The 23,215-nt window shown below is 43.0% G+C and overlaps 1 protein-coding gene across 4 annotated transcripts in view; it reads right to left on the reverse strand.

Moving 5' to 3' along the window:
• Positions 1–242: 242 nt before the first annotated feature.
• LOC135524063 (calcium/calmodulin-dependent protein kinase type 1D-like) overlaps positions 243–23,215 on the reverse strand; it is a 53,538-nt gene continuing 30,565 nt past the window's right edge. For 2 of the 4 annotated variants that reach the window (XM_064951214.1, XM_064951217.1), the window contains exons 2-11: positions 19,921–20,052; positions 9,579–9,653; positions 8,633–8,771; positions 8,435–8,561; positions 7,328–7,403; positions 6,134–6,246; positions 5,531–5,609; positions 3,825–3,912; positions 3,393–3,558; positions 243–3,287 (exon numbers count right to left, since the gene is read on the reverse strand). In XM_064951214.1, the coding sequence (XP_064807286.1) occupies positions 3,115–3,287; positions 3,393–3,558; positions 3,825–3,912; positions 5,531–5,609; positions 6,134–6,246; positions 7,328–7,403; positions 8,435–8,561; positions 8,633–8,771; positions 9,579–9,653; positions 19,921–20,052 (1,168 nt within the window). In that variant the 3' untranslated portion in view covers positions 243–3,114. The remainder of the gene's footprint in view (positions 3,288–3,392; positions 3,559–3,824; positions 3,913–5,530; positions 5,610–6,133; positions 6,247–7,327; positions 7,404–8,434; positions 8,562–8,632; positions 8,772–9,578; positions 9,654–19,920; positions 20,053–23,215) is intronic. The other 2 variants (XM_064951215.1, XM_064951218.1) reach the window with 2 other exon arrangements.

Below are 23,215 nucleotides of genomic sequence, written 5' to 3' on the forward strand. Positions count from 1 at the left end.
ATCATGTAGTAACCTAAAATTCTAAATATATTTGAGATGTAACACTTTTTTGGCGACTACATGATTATTTCATAGGTTATATCTTCACTATTATTCTACAATGTAGAAAATAATCCAAAGCAAAAACCCTTGAATGAGTAGGTGTTCTAAAACCTTTGACCGGTCGTGTACACACAGGTGTTATATTTATCTTTTGTTAGTCTCTGCTTTGCAATAGCACTCCACAGTAAGTCCCCTGGAGTTAAGTATATTCTTACTTTTTATTTGATTTTATTCAAGAGTTAGTCATCTTGTAGTCCAATTTATCACAACCTATATACACAGTATCTCTCAAACAAAGTGCTTTTCATGCATGCTTTGTAAAAGCTTTATATTTCGTGCTTTCTATCATGCTGTTTTTGAAGAGAACATACAGTATTTGTAACGTAGAAAATCAATAAACACTGCAATCCAAGCAAATATTGTTACTGAGATGTATAGCTACAAAAGGACAAGAGGATCTACATCAACATGAACATATATCTATACTCATAGTTTACTGCCCCTGAGAAGTAGTTTTTCAAGTCCTTTTACATCAACATTGCACATTGAGATCTACAATTGTGCTCAACATCGAAACATACTAATTTCAAGCTTTTAAGTTGCATCCAGGGTTGGGAGTCAATACCATAAAAAAAGTCAATTCAGAAAGTAAACTGAATGAAATTAAATCAACCCTGGTCCCATCCATGTGGAACAGTGAAATATTAAGCAGTGGAATCACAGGTAAAAACGCTTGCTCGACAGATGTCCCTCCTCCTTGCAGCGTGAAGACCGTTCGTTTTAGGAGAGAGGAGCGAAGACAGAGAGTGAGGACAGTGAGAGAGACAGCAACTGGCTGCTAAATTCAAAGGACAGGTATGAAAGTACACTGACCAAACAGTGTGTGAGCACTTCTGGGAACAGCCAGCGCCTGGGGGGAAGAAGTTGGCTATACTACACAGGCTCCTACAAAATTATTTTGCAATGGCGCACTGATTATCAAATGACTTCAATCTTTATTCCTTAGTTTGTCATATGTGTTTAAATTGAACTCTATTGCAGTGGTCATTGTTTTAATACGCATCATTTCAGTCTCATCCCAATTATTATTATTTTTAAACAATGTCCCCAAAATGGGATATATCAAACTGTCCATTCCACGTAAGGTTCATCCCCACCAAATTGTTTTAATTATGAGCTGAACTGTCCTGACGGGACACGTAAAAATATGCAAAGCTTGCTTTAGTCAATACATGCACCATCATCATAAACGTCAACCTCAGCATCATAACTGGGATTTCATTTCATTAAATTGTCAGAGTATCTCCCTGAGAACAGGTCACAAAGCTATGCTGGTCTTATGCTAAGGATGGCATCACAGTTACATCGCAATTATTCATAAGTAACAACGATACATTTGAACCTACTACTGACAACATATCTGACCGTTTATATATTACAACGTAAAAGTCTTGTGACACATTTACAATTTTTTTCCCCCTGTAAGTAAAGTTCTTACAAGAGTCAGAATGAGAAAATAAATAATTCAATACCCTTCAATCAGGAAAAGTGTACGATGAATGCATAACTGTCACGACCGGCATTACCGTCACAACCGGCCGTCAAAACTGCTCTTGCCAGTTGTCTCACACTAGTAAAGCACTTCATTCACAGGTGTGTGTCTGATTCTGCAGACAGATGTGTTTCTCAGTCATTATATATCCAGAAAACATCAAGCAAATATATATATATATATATCCACTATGCCCTACAGTTGGGAATAATGAACCAGTGATTTTACTCAACCTTAACTGCAGCTAAAAATGAAAAATAGAAATTAGGATAAGAAGTCATCACTATTTTAGCCTTGAATGCTGTTTCAGTTTCATAAAAGTAACTCCACACAATGGTTTCAGGGTGCAATTTTGAACACAAGGCATAGAGGGCGTGATGCCCCTGACACTCACAGTCTCAGAATCACAGCCGTCTCAATAACAAAGACTAATAAAAACATGGTGAGTTCCCATAAGGAGAAGAAAACATAATAATTCCATGCGGCAGCATTTGAAAAGAAACACATTCATTGGACCAGCGCTGTTGCTGATTTTACAGGAGATAAGCATTGAAAACGTGACCAGCGGTTGGGAAATCAAGTAGTAAAGTGTCTGTAGCTCATTTGAAAAAAACAACGTTTAAACGAATAGAATGACAGTAAAACAGTTAAATTATTTGTTGGCTGAGTAGTTAACAGAAATTCTCTAAGATTGTGTTTATTTTCCACTTTGATGGCAAACTTTCTGTACTGCTAACATTCACTTCCAGTCATTTTCGCTCCAGCGCCGGTCCAATGAATTTGTTTATATTCGAACGCATCTGCACGGAATTATTACGTTGTCTTAACCTTCTCCATCTTCAACCGAGCATAGTGTGGCCTCATAACACCACCAATGTCCCATACAAAACAGATCTTCTTGTCTTCTGGAGGACAGTCTTACAACACGGCAGTGCTTGAAGTGGAATGACAGATGCCGGTATTCATTTCAGGAGCCAGACTCATTTTCATTTTACAGTACAATATTTTCAATGTCCATGTTCATATTTTTGAGTGAACATTCTATAAGAGGTGAACATTTTGTGTTGCAATTACTCCGTACCGAGTGCACCAACCCAATTTAAACACTGGGAAACTAAACCCTCTGGTCAGTAGACAGAGAGAGAGAGAGAGACAGTGGTCTTCCTCATCTCTTCACCCCCAGACCTGTGGTCCATTAGGAAGTAGAATGTTCAAATAGGCATGTATCATGTAGAACAGATATGATTGTCTGTTTGATAGAATAGGAAATCCTGTGAGCTCTCTTCATTTTATTTCACATCTCTGAATACACTTACTGTGGTTGGGTACAGACAGAGTGCTGCCCTGAGAACACAGTAAGTGCTGAGCCATGGTAAATAGAAGGGGTCCTCAAGTCCTCAACCACAACAGCTGATAATGGGAGGGATGGGCAGACTCGGAGAGGAATTCTGAGGGGCTGAATTAAGAATACCAACTCAAAGCTCTGTGGTCTCCCAACTGACCTCCCGCGGAACCTGACGTCATTTAGTCCCCATGTGGATGGTGGTGACTGTGGAGGGGCGTGGCCGGGGTGGCTCCACCACTGCAGCTGTAGCCACAACCTGTAGTTCTGCCTGTGGTTCCCCTTTGATACTGTCAGGGGCACTGCAGGCTGCAGTGGAGAGAGGCAGAGTGGGCAGAGGTTGTGGAGGACCTGAGGGGAGAAGATCACTAGAATCACTCAAAAGTTACACAGGCTTGATAGATCCAAAATACCAGACTAAACCGGTAAAGTAACATAAAGGCGTCATTCAGTCACCATCTTTACGTGAGAGGGTGGCACAGTCTACAGACATGCTCTTGGCCAGCATAGAGTTCGGTCCCTGTTGGTCAAAGCTCATACTGCTGCCAAAGCTACTGTTCAGACTACTGCCCAGCTGCAAGCGCCTCATATGACGAATCACTGCTGTGGCGTTAAACGCTTGCTGTGGAGGAAACAGAGAGAGAGAAGGAGGGAGAGGAGGCAGGTGAGGAGAGATGGCGAAACAGGCATGCAAAATAGGAAGGATAACTATGTTTATGTTGGACACAATTTAAAATGTGTACATTGTAAATGGGTACTTTTTGCATGCTTGGGTGTTTAATATTAATGTGTTATTTAATACATTTCATGTGGGATGGGCCACAGGGGGTGACAGAACCCCCCCTCCCCTCCCCCCAAAAAAGAGAGAAGAGTAAATTGTGTACCCACCCTCCATTTGCTTTTGGCAAAATTTTTCCTCATCTGCCGACTGACTGATTCATGGATGTTCTTGCAGAGAGCCGTGTCCCCAGCAATCCTGAAATACAATGTCTGTTTATTGGTTAAAAAGTATTGATAAAGAACATGTAGTGTGCAGATGTTTTTCTTTTAACGTGGTTAAAAAATCCTGGCCTGGGTACCTAGCACCAGCTCCAAGCTGGTGATAGGATGTGTACTGACCGGGCTCACGTTATATAATACCCACCTGTTACAACCACCCTTTGTGAGTCTATATAAACTCTATCAAGCCACCTGCCCAAGTCACAATAGGCCCAAGACGCAATGGCTCAAATGCAACGGACAGGCATCATTTATCCTGCAGGTTACCGCTGGATTTCTTAAAATGCTACTAACATGAGATTACGTGCACCTGCGGGCTAAACTAAGTTTGATTGCAACAAAAACCCCACTAAGGATAAACCAGCAGATCAGTTGATCTCTCGTTGTTACCGTATGAAGTGGTTAGGATACCAGACAGCTAGTCGAGGTTCTCTGTTTCAAATATCGACCTATCAGGAGCATTGGAAAACGTAAGGCTGATGAATGTGAAAATACTTGTAGTAGTCCTATATTTCATTCAAACATTTCACCTTAAATATTGCAAAACAATATGATATATGCCAATCGAATGAACTTTAGACGACATTTTCCTTTGATTAAAAAAAAATAACATGTTCAATTTACTTGATTTAGTTACACATTTCAAATAAGGACTGTCCAGGGATATTTTACCCCCAATCTTGATAAGAATTTACCATATCAGACTATTTTATTTTAAAGACAGTTGTATTTAATGGACTATATAAATTGGAAACAAATAAAAGAATGAGTAGGCTACACCGTCAACATTAGTATTCCGTTTCATACACAGTGTCGGGTAAATTGCCATAGTAGATTTGACGTGGTAAAGGAGGAAACACTTTATTTCAGTTGTACGGAATGATTGTCAAATATAGAAATCGTCCTTAGTCTGCTCATAAAGTAGGACTAAGTTGTTCCGATGATAATACCAACCAGAGGGCAAAATTGTCTTGGCAATGTAATCATGACTAAAAGACAACCTCGACATCCCCGTTAGGGAGAGGTAAATCACTGCCCAATGTTGGTTGCAGTTGAGATCAGCTGTGTGCGTGATTTTAGCACGTATTGATGGTTTAATGAGACATCAGCTGGTAATAACCTGGTGGCTTTTGATGGGTGCAATTTTGCATAATTTGCATCTGTGGGTCTCTGTCTTCCCAACCCCAGTCTGTTTCCCCCCCAGTCTCAGACCAGGAGAGGAGAGAGTTTAGGAGGCGGGGAGGGAGTCATGGTGACAGATGACAGTGGGAGGACACGCATGGCACTGCTCTAAGTAACACCTGCATCATCCAGGCATCCTCTATCTGCGTCAGCTTTCACCACGGTGCATTGTTCCCTTTGATTGTTTGGTCCCAATTCACTTACCACCCATTCCCATTGTTCCTAACACTTTGATGTTTACAGATTGGTAAGGTGGAAGAGATATGAGGAGGCTTTGACGGGCTCTACTGACCCAGACCCTTCAGATCTGCAAACATCAATGGGTTAGGGCAAAGAGAAAGGGGTATGGAATAAATTGGGACCAGCAGCTGTATGATGGTGCTCAGTCAGTCTGGTGGCAATCAGACACTCACCAGGGGTGGGCTAGAGCCTGGTCACAGGTGAATCTCTTCTGTGGATCCTTCTCCATCAGAGAGCTGATGAACTCTTTGGCTGTATGTGGAAGATACACACAATCTCACTCATGGGACTGTATACCATGTGCCATTAATTCAAGATTGCAATTACACACAAACAATTGTATACGTGCACACACATTCATATACAAGCCCAGCTATGTCGTACTATATTCGGGTGGACTTTTTGGGGACCAACAATTGATTCCCCATTCAAAATCTTATTTTCCCTAACCCCCTTTCCCTTTCCCTCACCCCTAAACCTAACCGTAAAATCTCAATTTTACAAGTGAGGACCGGCGAAATGTCCTCACTTCACTGAATTTTAGTTGGTTTACTATTCCTATGAAGACATCAGGTACTAGATCCTGTGTGGCTCAGTTGGTAGAGCATGGTCCTTGCAATGCCAATGTGGTGGGTTCAATTTCCACAGGGGACAAGTTTGAAAAAAGTATGAAAATGTATGCACTCACTACTTTAAGTAGCTCTGGGTAAAAGCGTCGGCAAAATGACTAGAATGGCAAATGTGCACGCGTACAGATGCAAACACACACGGCTCACCTGAATCCGATATATCATCCCAATAGGGTGCATCAAACTCATAGTCTGCCTTGAGTATCTGCTCAAACAACTTGGAGTCATTCTCGTCATAGAATGGAGGGTAACCACACAACCTTGGGGACAGATAACATATCAATATACATTGCCTACAGAAATTATTCACACCCTTGACTTATTCCACATTGTGTTGTGTTACAGCCTGAATTCAAAATGTAGCTATTATTTCTTTCTTTACATTTACATAAGTATTCACACCTTGTAGCCCATAGATGTTAGAATCACCTTTGGCAGTGAATACAGCTGTGACTCTTTCTGGGTGAGTCTCTAAGAGCTTTGAACACCTGCATTGAACAATATTTGCACTTTATTCTTAAAAAATATAGAAACAAGCTGGCTGTTGATCCTTGCTAGACAGCCAATTTGAAGTCTTGCCATATATTTTCAAGCCGATTTAGGTCAAAACTGTAACTAAGCCACTCAAGAACATTCAATGCCATCTTGATAAGTAACTCCTGTGTAGACTTGGCCTTGTATTTTTAGGTTACTGTCATGCAGGTGACGTTGACTCCCAGTGTCTGTTGAAGAGTGGTAACTCAGTGATGTGTTTTGTTGGATTCACCCCAAACATAACGCTTTGTATTCAGGATATGAAGTTCATTTCTTTGCTGCAGTTTTACTTTAATGCTTTATTGCAACCAGGATGCACATTTTGGAATATTTGGTATTCTGTACAGGCTTCCTTCTTTTTCACTGTCATTTAGGTTAGTATTGTGGAGTAACTTCAATGTTGTTGATCCATCCTCTGTTCTCTACTATCACAGCCATTCAACTCCATAATTGTTTTACCTCTCTGGTCTTTTTGGTTGAACCAGTGTCTGAAATTCACTGCACGACCTTACAGATAAATGTATGTGTGTCGTACAGAGATGAATTAGTCTTTCAAAAATCACGTTAAACACTATTATTGCACACAGAGTGAGTCCATGCAACTTATTATGTGACCTTTTTAAACACATTTTTACTCCTGAATTTATTTAGGCTTGCCTTAACAAAGGGGTTGAATACATATCGACAAGACGTTTCAGCTTTTCATTCATTTGTAAAAAAATATCTAAACACATCATTTCACTTTGACATAATGGGGTATTGTGCCTAGGCCAGTGACACACAAAAACATTGTTATGAGGTACTTACAGAATGTAGGCGATGACTCCGATAGACCAGCAGTCCACTGCCTTGCTGTAGGGCTTCTGAGCCAGAACCTCTGGGGCTGTGGGGAACATCATAAGGTTCAGAGGGAGATTTAGAACATGGAGGCCTTGCATAACAATCCCTGCGTCGAGCTTGGACTGACACTACAAAAGTATGTTCCCAAACATACTGGTGTGGATAAGAAATAAGGCTTCTTCCACATTAACCCCTAAGTAAACAAGGACACAATAGAAGTAATCGAGAACCAAAGCTCTGCTGCCATATGTTCTTATGGAATGTCGTTCAGAAACCACCCACTACTTCACCACTGTATCTACCAAACTCCTATTCATTTTGTTAGGGTGAGGTTTCCTCCGGTCCAATTAGGTGAATTATGTTTAGGTTAACCCAGAAGTAGAGCTATGTTTAGATTATGTCACTACTGCAGACTTCCTAATGTCATGTCTTCCTTCCGTTTTACCTAATGAAACCCAGAGCAGGTAGCACTGTCACACGTTACGCTATATCTCAACTAACCCGTTAAAGGGCGATAAACTGCAACAAGGCTCAAGATTTAAGGCCTGGTTATTTCATGTTGATGAATTTTGCATTTTACCTAATGAAGCCCATAGCGGGTGGTAACTGTAACAAAAGGTCTACCCGTGAAAGAGATTACGTGCTACCCCAGGAAACCCATTGTGAGTGGTAACCGTAACAAAAAAAAAAAAGGTCTATACTTTACTCCAGCATACCCATTACGGGCGGTAACTATAGAAACAAGGTTGCTATATTCACATCAGGGGAATTTAGTGAAGTGTCATCCTAATCGCAACGCACCTGCTTGTTATTGCATTTCCATTTCCTTTTGAGCGTGTTGCACTTGCATTCAGTAGCGTGTATGAATCACATGATTATGAAGGCATAACTGAAACCATGCACACTTTTTTTCATTGCATTTATGTCATTTTGTCTTTGTGATGTACTTGTCTATTCACATTCTGTATTAGGTCAGGTTTCATGTTCGGTGTGGACCCCAGGAAGAGTAGCTGCTGCTTTAGCAGTAGCTAATATGGATCCTAACAGCCCAGAGGGTAGAGAGAACAGCCTCACCCACATATCCTGGCGTCCCACAAGCAGTGGCCATCACGTCTCCTGTCCCCTCCATCTTAGACAGACCAAAGTCACTGATCATGATCTTGGCCTCGTCATGGGGGTTGTAGTAAAGCAGGTTCTCTGGCTGAGAAAAGAAACGATCAATATTGGGAAATACGCAATTTGAGCTCTGTGTATATGTGTCTCACTCAGTACCTTGAGGTCTCTGTGTACGATGCCCATGTCGTGGAGGTAGTTGACAGCGTCAAGCACCTGTTTAATGAGTCTGCTGGCGTCCATCTCTGTGTAGAAACCCTTCTCTACGATGCGGTCAAACAACTCACCACCAGACACCCTGAGACAGAGACAGAGGTTGAGTCAATCTAACCCAACCGTAACCCTAGCATCATGTCTATATCCGGGGTTCAACTTCAACCCTAACCATAACCCTGGCTTCATGTCCAGTTCCTGGTTCAACCCTAGCCTCAACCCCAACCCTTTACGATGTAGTCAAACAGCTTCCGTTCAGATACTCTGAGGAGATTGAGGACTGAATGAACCTAACCCTCACTTAGGGCTGGTTCCCCAAATACTTAAAACACATGTCAGCATTGTGCCGAAATGTTGGTGAATAAATGATTGCATCGGAGCTCGTGTGCAGCTTTTATCTTTTCTTTCAAACTTTTCAGACACTTAATCTTAGTCCTGAATGAAAAGGCTATTTCAATAGAGATTCTCCATTGATCATGCCTTTCTTAAAATCAGTCAAGGCTAAATCCATGTCTGGGAAACTGACCCTAGAGACTCTTTTTAAATTAGTATTTTGCCAGACTGTGTTTGCTACAGTGTTACAACCATGACACAAAAGAAACATAGAAGCAACTCTTTGGGAATGCTTACATCCACACAGGTTTGTTTTTGTATTGCCAAGGCCAAATGCACCTCGATAGCCCCTGAACTCTCACTGCAGCAAAACATGATACGTTATCACAGTGATTTGATTTGGACCAGTGCTCACACGGACACAGAGTACCGGCACATCTTATTTTCATTACAGACACCTCTTAGAGAAATATGAACACCGGTCCTGCATTATCAGAAAGACAGACAGACATATACAAGATGCAGACAGACAAAATGGTGGTTGAGGTACTGTACTCACAACTGCATGATGAGGTATAGGTGGTTGGAGCTCTCATAGATGTCCTCCAAAGCCACAATGTTCTCATGTTTTATCCTGAAGAGGGGAAACTTATTTAATTGGCTTACTGTTCTACTAACCTCTGATCATTTCAATGCACAGCACAATAAAGCACAATTTCCTCACCAAATGGTTTTATTCATTGCATTCATCACAACAAAGCAATGTCAGTCCCAAACAGCACCATATTCCCTATAGTGCACTACTTTTGACCAGAGTCCATTTGAAACGCAGCTATTTTCATGTTAAATTGCTTTGAATCATCAAGTGTTTTCAATTTTCTTTCTGTTCTCAATAGGCCATAGAAAAAAATCTGTGTGGGCGAAAAGTGTGTGTGTGTGTGTGTGTGTGTGTGTGTGTGTGTGTGTGTGTGTGTGTGTGTGTGTGTGTGTGTGTGTGTGTGTGTGTGTGTGTGTGTGTGTGTGTGTGTGTGTGTGTGAGTGGTTGTGTGTCTGGTGACAAGGCAGACAATGAACTTGTTGAAACTTCTACTTCAGTGTTTCACCAGCAGCAAGGAGAAATGTCTTAATCCCAAATTGCACCCTATTCCCTATATTGTGCCCTACTTTTGACCAAAGTCCATTGAGCTACATAGGGAATAGGGTGCTATTTGAGACACACAGAAAGAAAGTCCCTCTGCTCAGAGTTCTAACTAATCATAGGGTGTCCACCCACTCTGCCCATAGTGGGTAAAAAATGGACTTGGTGATGAAATTTCACTTCCTTACGTTATAAAACACACTTTACTAAGACAAATATGATAATTCATGTTCTGAATCGTTCAGAGGGGTCTTTCTCGAACATTTCATAAACATATCTAAAAAAAAGTCCGATTTCGTAACCTGATACATCTCATAATAAGCAACGAGCTCTGTTGATAGCAGTGCAGGTTTCTCTGAACAACTTCAGTCGATTTCATATTTGGTGGTTGTTGTCTTTAAATTTGTTTCTGTGGGTCGCAAAAGGCAAAATCTGTGTGACACGAGCTGAAGTCAATGTAAAAGGCTTTGAAAATAGAAAGCTTAGTATGCGCTCAGAAATGTTAGAAAAACAGGAATTTTAAATTAATCTGAAAAGTGCATATAGTACTAAAACATGAAAACACTACATGTCATGTCTCAAAATCAATATCCATCTTACCTCTAAATTGTTTAATGTCCTACATATTCGAGAAGATATATGAAAAGTTTATTTAAAAATCACTCAAAATCATGGCAAAGCATATTCTGTAGGAGGGGTTAATATGAATTTCTAATAATTTCACAAGATTAATATGAATCGGGTCATGAACATAGATTAACATTTGGTTGCTCCCTGCCTATAGGCAGAAACTCAAACATGAATTACCCATGCTAAGACTATGCAACGCTGTTCTGACCAATCGGAATCCACTCTTCAAGATAGTTTTGATCACGCGGACTGGGATATGTTGCAGGTAGCCTCCGAGAACAACATTGATGAATACATTGATATGGTGACTGAGTTTATCAGGAAGTGTATAGGAGATGTTGTACCCACTGTGACAATTAAAACCTACCCTAACCAAAAAATGTGGATATATGGCAGCATTCGCGAAAAACAAAGCGCAAACCACCACATTTAACCATGGCAAGGTGACTGGGAATATGGCCGAATACAAAACAGTGTAGTTATTCCCTCCGTTAGGCAATCAAACAGGCAAAATGTCAGTATAGAGACAAAGTAGATTCGTAATTCAACGCCTCAGATATGAGACGTATATGGCAGGGTCTACAGATAGTAACGAAAAAGAAAAGAAGCCACGTCACGGTCACCGACGTCTTGCTTCCAGACAAGTTAAACAACTTCTTCGCCTGCTGTGAGGATAACACAGTGCCACAGACGCAGCCTGCTACCAATGACTGTTGGCTCTCCTCCTCCAATGCTGATTTGAGCAAGATATTTAAGCGTGTTAACCCTCGCAAGGCTGCCGGCCCAGACGGCATTCCTAGTCGCTTACTCAGAGCATGCGCAGACCAGCTGGCTGGAGTGTTTATAGACATATTCAATCTCTCCCTATCCCAGTCTGCTGTCCCCACATGCTTCAAGATGGTCACCATTATTTCTGTACCCAAGAAAGCAAAGGTAGCTGAACTAAATGACTATTGCCCCATAACACTCACTTCTTTCATCATGAAGTGCTTTGAGAGACTAGTCAAGGACCATATCACCTCTACCTTACCTCACACCGTAGACCCATTTCAATTTGCCCCAATAGATCCACAGATGATGCAATCATCATCACACTGCACAGTGCCCTATCCCATCTCTACAAGAGGAATACCTGTACAGTAGGAATGCTGTTCATTGACAATAGCTCAGCATTCAACACCATAGTACCCTCCAAGCTCATCATTTAGCTCGAGGCCCTGGGTCTAAACTCCACCCTGTGCAACTGGGTCCTGGATCTCCTGACAGGCCACCCCCAGGATGTGAAAGTAGGAAACAAACCTCCACTAAGCTGATTCTCAACACTGGGGCTCCACAAGGGTGTGTGCTCAGCCCCCTCCTGTACTCCTTGTTCACCCATGATGGCGTGGCCACGCAAGCCTTCAACTCAATCATCAAGTTTGCGGACGACAACAATAGGCCTGATTACCAACAATGACGAGCCAGGCTACAGGGAGGAGGTGAGGGTCCTGGGAGTGTGGTGCCAAGAAAATAACTTTTCACTCAACGTCACCAAAACAAAAGGAGCTAATCGTGGACTTCAGAAAACAGCAGAGGGTACACCCCCCTATTGTCATTGACCGGACCGCAGTGGAGAAGTTGGAAAGCTTCAGCGGCGTACACATCACCGACACACTGAAATGGTCCACTCACACAGACAGTGTAGTGAAGAAGGCGCAACAGCGCCTCTTCCACCTCAGGAGGATGAAGAAATTTGGCATAACACCTAAAACCCTCATAGAAGTACAATTGAGAGCATCCTGTCGGGCTTTATCACCTCCTGGTAAGGCAACTGCACCGCCCGCAACCGCAGTGCTCTCCAGACACATCACCGGGGGAAAACTACCTGCCCTCCAAGACACCTACAGCACCCAATGTCACAGGAAGGCGAGGTCAGTACAGGTTGGGACCAAGAGACTGAAAGCTGGGGCCGAGAGACTGAAAAAGCTCAAGGCCATCAGACTGTTAAACAGTCATCAGTAGCACAGAGGCTGCTGCTCTATATCCCTAGACTTGAAATCACTGGCCACTTTAATAATGGAACACTAGTCACTTTAATAATGTTTACATATTTTCCATTACTCATCTCATTTGTATCTTTATCTATGCCGCTCTTACATTGCTTGTCCAAATATTTATATATATATTTTTTTAACCTTTATTTAACTAGGCAAGTCAGTTAAGAACACATTCTTATTTTCAATGACGGTCTAGTGGGTTAACTGCCTGTTCAGGTGCAGAATGACAGATGTGTACCTTGTCAGCTCGGGGATTTGAACTTGCAACCTATCGGTTACTAGTCCAATGCTCTAACCACTAGGCTACCCTGCCGCCCCAATATTCTTAATTCCATTCATTTAGATTTGTGTGTATTGTTGTGAAATTGTTAGATATTACTTGTTAGATATTACTGCACTGTTGGAGCAGAACATGCATGATGAGCGCAACTCGTCAATCCAACGTATTTGAACATCTAATTAATCCTTCATACAGTTCAGTCAGTCAGTATGTAATTTGTTTGAGTTGCAGTAGGAACTAAAATCAAAAGAGATTAGAACAGTCTCACCAGTTTGTTCATTGAAAAACATGTGTATTCAAATGTATCTAAGTTCTTTAGCCCGCCACTTTAATAATTCAATGTTTCATTTAGGCATATCCAAATTTAAAAATAAATTGGCCTTCAACTTGTAGGCAATGCAATTTAGGCTATCATGTTGTGCTATCATGTTATTCTTGCAGAATAATTTTAGAACTCTGTGTTTTATAACTGTTTTTATTATATGGCTCGTGTTAAAAAGAGACCCAAGCTCACAGGTTTCTAAATATATCCTGTAAATGTTAAACAAAATTGTTGAAGAAGCACTGTCACGACTTCTGCTGAAGTCGAAGCCTCTCCTTGTTCAGGAGGTGCTCGGCGGTTGACGTCACCGGTCTTCTAGCCGTCATTGATCCATTTTTAATTTTCCATTGGTTTGGTTTGTCTTCCTACACACCTGGCTTAAATCACATTCATTACATGTTGTGTATTTAACCCTCTGTTCCCCCTCATGTCTTTGTCAGAGATTGTTTGTTATTCAGTGATGTATTGTATCTGTGCGACGGGGTTGTGCAACAAAAATGGCTATAACAAACCTACATACAGAGTGGAATTCATTAATAAAACAATCAAAACGCCTAATACAAGGCCTAGAGTCCGTTCTCCCAAATACAGGAAAAAGTACGATTCATTAGGTCACATGATCACCATAATAGCCCCACGCGGCTATAAAAAATGCCTTCTATGTGGATAACTGCTTTACAGAGCATCCCATCCACGGCTGAAGCGAAAGCACTCCTTGATAAAGTACGGAATCTCCTATCCAAAGGGGGATTTGAGGTCAGACAGTGGGCTAGTAACAGAGCGGAGGTTATCCAGCACCTCCTGCCACAAGCTAGGTCCAGTAGCAGTGAACTATGGCTAACGCAGTCTGGTGCTAACCCAGAAGAGCCCACTCTAGGACTGAGGTGGAGCTGCATACCGGATACCCTGGGGTATAAGCACCGCTCATCCCCGAGTACCGAAACCCCCCACTCTGCGCACCATCTATCGGACCCTGGCCAGTCAATACGATCCCCTTGGGTATATCCTGCCATACACAACTCGGGCCAAAGTCTTAGTCCAGGACCTGTGGCAGACCAAGAGGGACTGGGATGAACCAATCCACCTGGCTGACCTAGTGGAACGATGGATCTGTTGGGAAACGGAGTTAACGGAGCTCTCTGATGTCCAAATGCCAAGATGTTATGTACCATCCTGTGCTGACCAACCGAGATCATGCCTGGAACTGCATGTGTTCTGTGACGCTTCGGAGCGAGCCTATGGGGCGGTTTCCTATCTTAGAGTGGAGGATAAGGCAGGCCACACCCATGCCTCCTTTGTCATGCCCAGGTCCAGGGTCGCACCCAAGAAGCAGTTGTCAATGCCTAGGCTGGAACTCAGTGCTGCCCTTTCCGGAGCCCAGTTGGCCTCTACCTTGCGAGCCGAGCTCACCTTGCCAATCCAACGGGTCATCTACTGGAGTGATTCGACCACTGTATTGACCTGGTTCAAGTTGGAGTCCTGCAGGTATAATGTGTTTGTCGGAACTCGCTTTGCGGAAATCCAAGACCTAACAGAAGTCCAGGACTGGAGAGATGTTGATAGCATAAACAATCCTGCTGATGACGTTACTCGAGGTAAAACCCTTAAGGAATTGGCTAAAGCCCATCGCTGGAGCTTGGGACCACCATTCTTGTCCCAACCAGAGAACAAGTGGCCGACAGTCCCCAGGCGTGCGGCCCCTCCGCAACCAACTGAAGCTCATGAGTTAAAAAACGTTCCCGTTTTAAACAAGATATTTTGTTACGAAAAGATGCTCGACTATGCATATAATTGACAGCTTTGGAAAGAAAACGCTCTGACGTTTCCAAAACTGCAAAGATATTGTCTGTGAGTGCCCCAGAACTAATGCTACAGGCGAAACCAAGATGAAATTTCATACAGGAAATGCCCCAGAATTTGAATGCGCTGTGTTCCAATGTCTCCTTATATGGCTGTGAATGTGCCAGGAATGAGCCTACACTTTCTGTCGTTTCCCCAAGGTGTCTGCAGCATTGTGACGTATTTGTAGGCATATCATTGGAAGATTGACCATAAGAGACTACATTTACCAGATGTCCGCTTGGGGTCCTCCGTCAAAATTATTGCACAATCTCCAGCTGCGACCACTTTTCCATTAGGTTCAGAGGAGAAAGGCAACTGCCACGAATGATTTATCATCGAATTGATATGTGAAAAACACCTTGAGGATTGATTCTAAACAACGTTTGCCATGTTTGTCGATATTATGGAGTTAATTTGGAAAAAAGTTTGGCGTTGTAATGACTGAATTTTCGTTTTTTTTTTCTTAGCCTAACGTGATGAACAAAACGGAGCGATTTCTCCTACACAAATAATATTTTTGGAAAAACTGAACATTTGCTATCTAACTGAGAGTCTCCTCATTGAAAACATCCGAAGTTCTTCAAAGGTAAATTATTTTATTTGAATGCTTTTCTTGTTTTTGTGAAAATGTTGCCTGCTGAATGCTAGGCTTAATGCTATGCTAGTTATCAATACTCTTACACAAATGCTTGTGTAGCTATGGTTGAAAAGCATATTTTGAAAATCTGAGATGACAGTGTTGATAACAAACGGCTAAGCTTGTGAGCCAATATATTTATTTCATTTCATTTGCGATTTTCATGAATAGTTAATGTTGCGTTATGCTAATGAGCTTGAGGCTATGATTACGCTCCCGGATACGGGATTGCTCGACGCTAGAGGTTAAGGAAGTCCGCCCAATGCTACAGCATCTCTACGGAACCAACAACGGCTCTCCCTGACCTAACACAATCTCAAACACTGACGGATCTGATCGCCGCCACAAAAACTTAAGATGGTGAGGCTTCTATACCCACCTCCCTCGTGGCAGAGACACTACTCCTCCAGCAAGCACAAGCAGTTGGCTTCCCTGAGGAGTTAAACGCTCTGAAAGCCGGTATGGAAGTGGCTAAGGACAGCCGTCTTCTCTCTCTTGCCCAAGAATATGATCCAATCCTTTTTGATTTTTGGACCCAGATGCTATCTACCCAATTATCCTTGACTCCAGACACCCAGGCTCCTCATCAAGAGTTATGATGAGAGGCTTCTCCACACAGGGCCAGAAAGGGTCTATGGGGAGATGAGGCGGAAGTACTGGATAATTGGAGGACAAGGAGCCATTTGTAAGCACCAATACGCCTGCGTAGAATGTCAGAGATGGCGGGCCGGAGCTACGGTGCCCAAAATGGCAGATTTACCCCCTGCTCGCTTGCGCCTCCTTAAACCACCCTTCTGGTCAACAGGAGTAGAGTGCTTTGGCCCCTTGATGATCAAGCTAGGTCGTCGTGTGGAAAAGCGCTGGGGCATTCTATTCAAGTGTTTGACAACCAGATGTGTCCACCTGGACCTACTGGAGAGTTTGGATACTGAAGCCTTCCTCATGGCCCTACGGCGGTTTATCTTCCGACGGGGGAAACCCTACGAGATCCTGGCAAACAGAGGTACAAACTTCAAGGCAGGAGAAGCCAGGTTGGAGGAAGCTTTCCAAGCCATGGAACCCAGCCTCCAGGATCAGCTGATGGACCAACAAATCTCATTCAAATTTAACCCTCCAGGCGCTCCTCATTTTGGAGGAACATGGGAGCGAGAGATCAAATCCAAAATCATATTTACTTTCTATTTTGCAGCTTGGGCGGTTATTCTAGACAAGGCTCTTCTGTGTCTTTATCATTCTCACACAAGTCATTTGCTGAAGGCCCAGGCCTATACTATGTCATGTACTGGTATAGCGTAGTTATTGAATGCACTTTTAAAACAAGCTCAAGACTTTTAATTTGTAAATTAAATCAGAAGCTGCAAAGCAACTCTAATGTCTGGGCAAGAGTTGCTTTAACTAGCTAACGTCGACTAGCTACGTTCAGTTCATGTCCTTTGCAGATGGCACATTACTGAATAAAGTTTGTCTGCACAAAAAGATCTGTCACCGAGTAAAGGGAGACAAAGTAAGAATTGAACGTGTAAATATTCATTAATAGTTGTAACATAGGGTTTTGTACGTTTACAGATCTATTTAAAAAAAGTTTACGTTTTATGTTTCTTGCATGGCTTTTCTCACGATCCTAACAATTTACGTATAGATATTCTTACGATCCTAATGATATGTACGTTCAACCTTTTGACAGGTATTTGGCTCCATACCTACAGCTGAAGTCGGAATTTTACATACACCTTAGCCAAATCCATTTAAAAACTCAATTTTTCACAATTCCTGACATTTAATCCGAGGAAAAATTCCCTGTCTTAGGCCAGTTAGGATCATCACTTTATTTTAAGAATGTGACATGTCAGAATAATAGTTGAGAGAATGATTTTTCATCTTTTATTTCTTTCATCACATTCCCAGTGGGTCAGAAATTTACATACACTCAATTAGTATTTGGTAGCATTGCCTTTAAAATTGTTTAACTTGGGTCAAACATTTCGGGTAGCCTTCCACAAGCTTCCCACAATAAGTTGGGTGAATTTTAGCCCATTCCTCCTGACAGAGCTGGTGTAACTGAGTCAGATTTGTAGGACTCCTTGCTCAGCACACGCTTTTTCAGTTCTGCCAACAAATTTTCTATAGGATTGAGGTCAGGGCTTTGGTGACGGCCACTCCAATACTTTGACTTTGTTGTCCTTAAGCCATGTCACCACATTTTTGGAAGTATGCTTGGGGTCATTGTCCATTTGGAAAACCCATTTGCGACCAAGCTTTAATTTCCTGACTGATGTCTTGAGATGTTGCTTCAATATATCCACATAATTTCCCCTCTTCGTGATGCCATCTATTTTGTGAAGTGCACCAGTCCCTCTTGCAGCAAAGCACCCCCCACAACATGATGCTGCCACCCCCGTGCTTCACGGTTGGGATGGTGTTCTTCGGCTTGCGAGCCTCCCCCTTTTCCCTCCAAACATAACGATGGTCATTATGGCCAAACAGTTCTATTTTCTTTTATCAGACCAGAGGACAATTCTCCAAAAAGTAAGATCTTTGTCTCCATGTGCAGTTGCAAACCATAGTCTGGCGTTTTTACGGTGGTTTTGGAGCAGTGGGTTCTTCCTTGCTGAGCGGCCTTCAGGTTCTGTCGATATAGGACTCGTTTTACTGTGGATATAGATACTTTTGTACCCGTTTCCTCCAGCATCTTCACAAGGTCCTTTGCTGTTGTTCTGGGATCTATTTGCACTTTTCGCACCAAAGCACGTTCATCTCTAGGAGACAGAAGGAGTCTCCTTCCTGGAGTCTCCTTCCAGTATGACGGCTGCATGGTCCCATGGTGTTTATATTTGCGTACTATTGTTTGTACAGGTGAATGTGGTACATTCAGGCATTTGGAAATTGCTCCCAAGGATGAACCAGACTTGTGGAAGTCTACAATTTTTTTCTGAGGTCTTGGCTGATTTCTTTTGCTTTACCCATGATGTCAAGCAAAGAGGCGCTTGAAGGTAGGCCTTGAAATACACCCAAAGGTACACCTCCAGGCTAATTGACATCATTTGAGTCAATCAGAGGCTTCTAAAGCCATGACATAATTTTCTGAAATTTTCCAAGCTGTTTAAAGGCACAGTCAACTTATTGTATGTAAACTTCTGACCCACTGGAATTGTGACACAGTGTTAGGTTAAGTTATATAATCTGTCTGTAAACAGTTGTTGGGAAAATTACTTGTGTCATGCACAAAGTAGATGTCCTAACCAACTTATAAAAACTATAGTTTGATAACAAGAAATGTGTGTAGTGGTTGAAAAACAAGTTTTAATGACTCCAACTAAAGTGTATGTAAACTTTCGACTTCAACTGTATACTATGTACCTGGTTTAGAGTAGTTAGCGAGGTAACTTTGGTCAACTCTGGATAACCGAGTGGGAAAAAAGGTGCTTATGCATTGATAAACACACTAAAAGGTGGCATCAACAATAAGTAACACATTAGCCTGCTGAATTAGTAAGATAACTTCTTTCTCATTTTGATGTCGGCACAAATGATAATGTGGCACCCAGGGATTGGTGTTTCAGTATTGTCTCAATGAAGAGTCCGGCATTCGACATGCACACGCAGTTACAAGCCTGCGAGAGTTAGTGGCAGGCGGACAAGCAATATCCACCGTCGTAATATGGATGAAGCCTGAGCTGGAATGTGAAGCTAACTGAAGCTGGCTTGCTTAAGAAAACCCTGAGTAAATCTAGCTTGCATTGTAGTCTCCCACTCTGGTGTCCAAGCAACAAGGTGTGGGTGATCAAAACACAAACACCATGGAAAAGAGAAAATTACGAGCCTCGTTTAGAGAGACAGGTGGGTGAATGAGGGGCAGGCGGAGCGTATGTGTGCTGGGTCATTAGATAAAGGAGCAAGAGAAACAAGCACTGGCGAGAAGGAAGAGAGAAAGAGAGGATGGCAGGGTGGAAGGATGGCAACCGTAACCAAGCAACTACCTCCCCCCTTTGATCCCCCTCAGGACGCCCGGTACCTACTTCCTAAGCACGGCGATTTCATTCTCAATGCTGGTCTCTTTTCCCTTCAGTGCTTTCTTAGGGATGCACTTCACTGCAACCATCTTCCCTGTGGCCTTCTCCCTGGCCATGATCACCTCAGAGAACGCACCACTGTGGAAACAGAGGGAAAGGGAGATAGAGATAGAGGGGAAGGGCGAGAGGGAGAGGGGTAGTGTTAAAATGGCGCCGGAAGAAATGGTAGCAGTTTTACGGGCGCCCAACCAATTGTGCTATTATGTGGGGGTTTTCACGTTATTTGTAACTTATTTTGTACATAATGTTTCTGCAACCGTATCTTATGGAAAAAAAAGCGCTTCTGGATATCAGGACAGTGATCACTCACCTCGGATTAGATGAATATTTTTTCTCCAACAAGCAAGAAGCACAGGACATTCTCCAAACACCCGACAGTGCCAACATCCCCGTTATTTGCAATAGGAGGAGACACAGGTATAGAGGACACTGAGCGGGATGCCTCGTCAGGTCCCACAGGAGACGAGTGGGAAAGCTGCCGTTACTGTCAATATTACTCGCCAACGTGCAATCATTGGACAATAGACTAGACGAGGTACGATCACGAATATCCTACCAACGGGACATCAAAAACTGTAATATCCTATGTTTCACAGAATTGTGGCTGAATGACAACATGGATATTCAGCTAGCGGGATATACGCTGTACCCGCAATATAGAAGAGCACACTCCGTCCGGTAAGACGAGGAGGGGGTGGTCTGTGCATATTTGTAAACAACAGCTGGTGCACGAAATCTAAGGAAGTCTAGATTTTGCTCGCCTGAAATAGAGTATATTGTGATAAATTGCAGGCCACACTACTTGCCTAGAGAGTTTTCATCTATACTTTTTGTGGCTGTTTATTTACCACCACAGACGGATGCTGGCACTAAGACCACACTCAGTCAGCATGTACTCTGTATAAGGAAATAAGCAAACAGGAAACCACTCACCCAGAGGCGGCACTCCTAGTGGCCAGAAACTTTAATGCAGGGAAACTTAAATCAGTTCTACCAAATTTCCATCAACATGTTAAATGTGCAACCAGAGGAGAGAAAAAAATCTAGATCACCTGTACTCCACACACAGAGACGCGTACAAAGCTCTCTCTCTCCCTCCATTTGGGAAATCCGATCACAACTCTCTCCTCCTGATTCCTGCTTACAAGCAAAAATTAAAGCAGGAAGCACGAGTGACACTACATCAGTCACTGGCTTTATCAATAAGTGCATCGAGGACATCGTCCCCACAGTGACTGTACGTACATACCCCAACCAGAAGCCATGGATTACAGGCAACATTCACACTGAGCTAAAGGGTAGAGCTTCCGCTTTCAAGGTGCGGGACTCTAACCCGGAAGCTTACAAGAAATACTGCTATGCCCTGCGACAAACCATCAAACAGGCAAAGCATCAATACAGGGCTAAGATTGAATCATACTACACCGGCTCCAATGCTCATCTTATGTGGCAGGGCTTGTAAAATATTACAGACTACAAAGGGAAGTACAGCCTCGAGCTGCCCAGTGACACGAGCCTACCAGACGAGCTAAATCACTTCTATGCTCACTTCGAGGCAAGCAACACTGAGACATGCATCAGCTGTTCCGGACGACTGTGTGATCAAGCTTTCCGTAGCCGACGTGAGCAAGACCTTTAAACAGATCAACATTCACAAGGCTGCAGGTCCAGACGGATTACCAGGACGTGTGCTCCGGGCATGTGCTGACCAACTGGCAGGTGTCTTCACTGACATTTTCAACCTGTCCCTTATTGAGTATGTAATACCAACATGCTTCAAGCAGACCACCATAGTCCCTGTGCCCAAGAACACAAAGGCAACCTGCCTAAATGACTACAGACCCGTAGCACTCACGTCCATAGCCATGAAGTGCTTTGAAAGGCTGGTCATGGCTCACATCAACACCATTATCCCAGAAACCCTAGACCCACTCCAATTTGCATACCGCCCAAACAGATCCACAGATGATGCGATCTCTATTGCACTCCACACTGCCCTTTCCCACCTGGACAAAAGGAACACCTACGTGAGAATGCTATTCATTGACTACAGCTCAGCATTCAACACCATAGTGCCCTCAAAGCTCATCACTAAGCTAAGGATCCTGGGACTAAACACCTCCCTCTGCAACTGGATCCTGGACTTCCTGACGGGCTGCCCCCCAGTTGGTGAGGGAGGTAGCAACACATCTGCCACGCTGATCCTCAACACTGGAGCCCCCCAGGGGTGCTTGCTCAGTCCCCTCCTGTACACCCTGTTCACACACGACTGGGTCTGTAGTGGAGCAGGTTGAGAGCTCCAAGTTCCTTGGCGTCCACAACACCAACAAATTAGAATGTTTCAAACACACCAACATGGTTGTGAAGAGGGCCCCGACAAAGCCTATTCCCCCTCGGGAAACTAAAAAGATTTGGCATCGGTCCTGAGATCCTCAAAAGGTTCTACAGCTGCAACATCGAGAGCATCCTGACTGGTTTCATCACTGCCTGGTACGGCAATTGCTCGACCTCCGACCACAAGGCACTACAGAGGGAAGTGCGTATGGCCCAGTACATCACTGGGGCTAAGCTGCCAGCCATCCAGGACCTCTACATCAGGCGGTGTCAGAGGAAGGCCCTAAAAATTGTCAAAGACTCCAGCCACCCCAGTCATAGACTAGGAGTCTAGGACAAAAAGCCAAGTCTAGGACAAAAAGCCAAGTCTAGGACAAAAAGCCAAGTCTAGGACAAAAAGGCTTCAACAGTTTTTTACCCCCAAGCAATAAGACTCCTGAACAGGTAATCAAATAGCTACCCGGACTATTTTCAAATTGTGCCCCCAAACCCCTTTTTCACACTGCTGCTACTCTCTGTTTATCATATATGCATAGTCACTTTAACCATACATCCATGTGCATACTACCTCAATTGGCCCGACCAACCAGTGCTCACGCTCATTGGCTAACCGGGCTATCTGCATTGTGTCCCGCCACCCACCAACCCCTCTTTTACGCTACTGCTACTCTCTGTTCATCATATATGCATAGTCACTTTACCATATCTACATGTACATACTACCTCAATCAGCCTGACTAACCGGTGTCAGTATGTAGCCTCGCTACTTTTATAGCCTCACTACTGTATATAGCCTCGCTACTTTTATAGTCTCGCTACTGTTATTTTTCACTGTTGCTTTTATTTCTTAACTTACCTGTTGTTAACCTAATACCTTTTCTGCACTATTGGTTAGAGCCTGTAAGTA

The sequence above is a fragment of the Oncorhynchus masou genome, chromosome 31, assembly GCF_036934945.1.
Source record: "Oncorhynchus masou masou isolate Uvic2021 chromosome 31, UVic_Omas_1.1, whole genome shotgun sequence".
In the NCBI taxonomy this organism is placed as follows: Eukaryota; Metazoa; Chordata; class Actinopteri; order Salmoniformes; family Salmonidae; genus Oncorhynchus; species Oncorhynchus masou.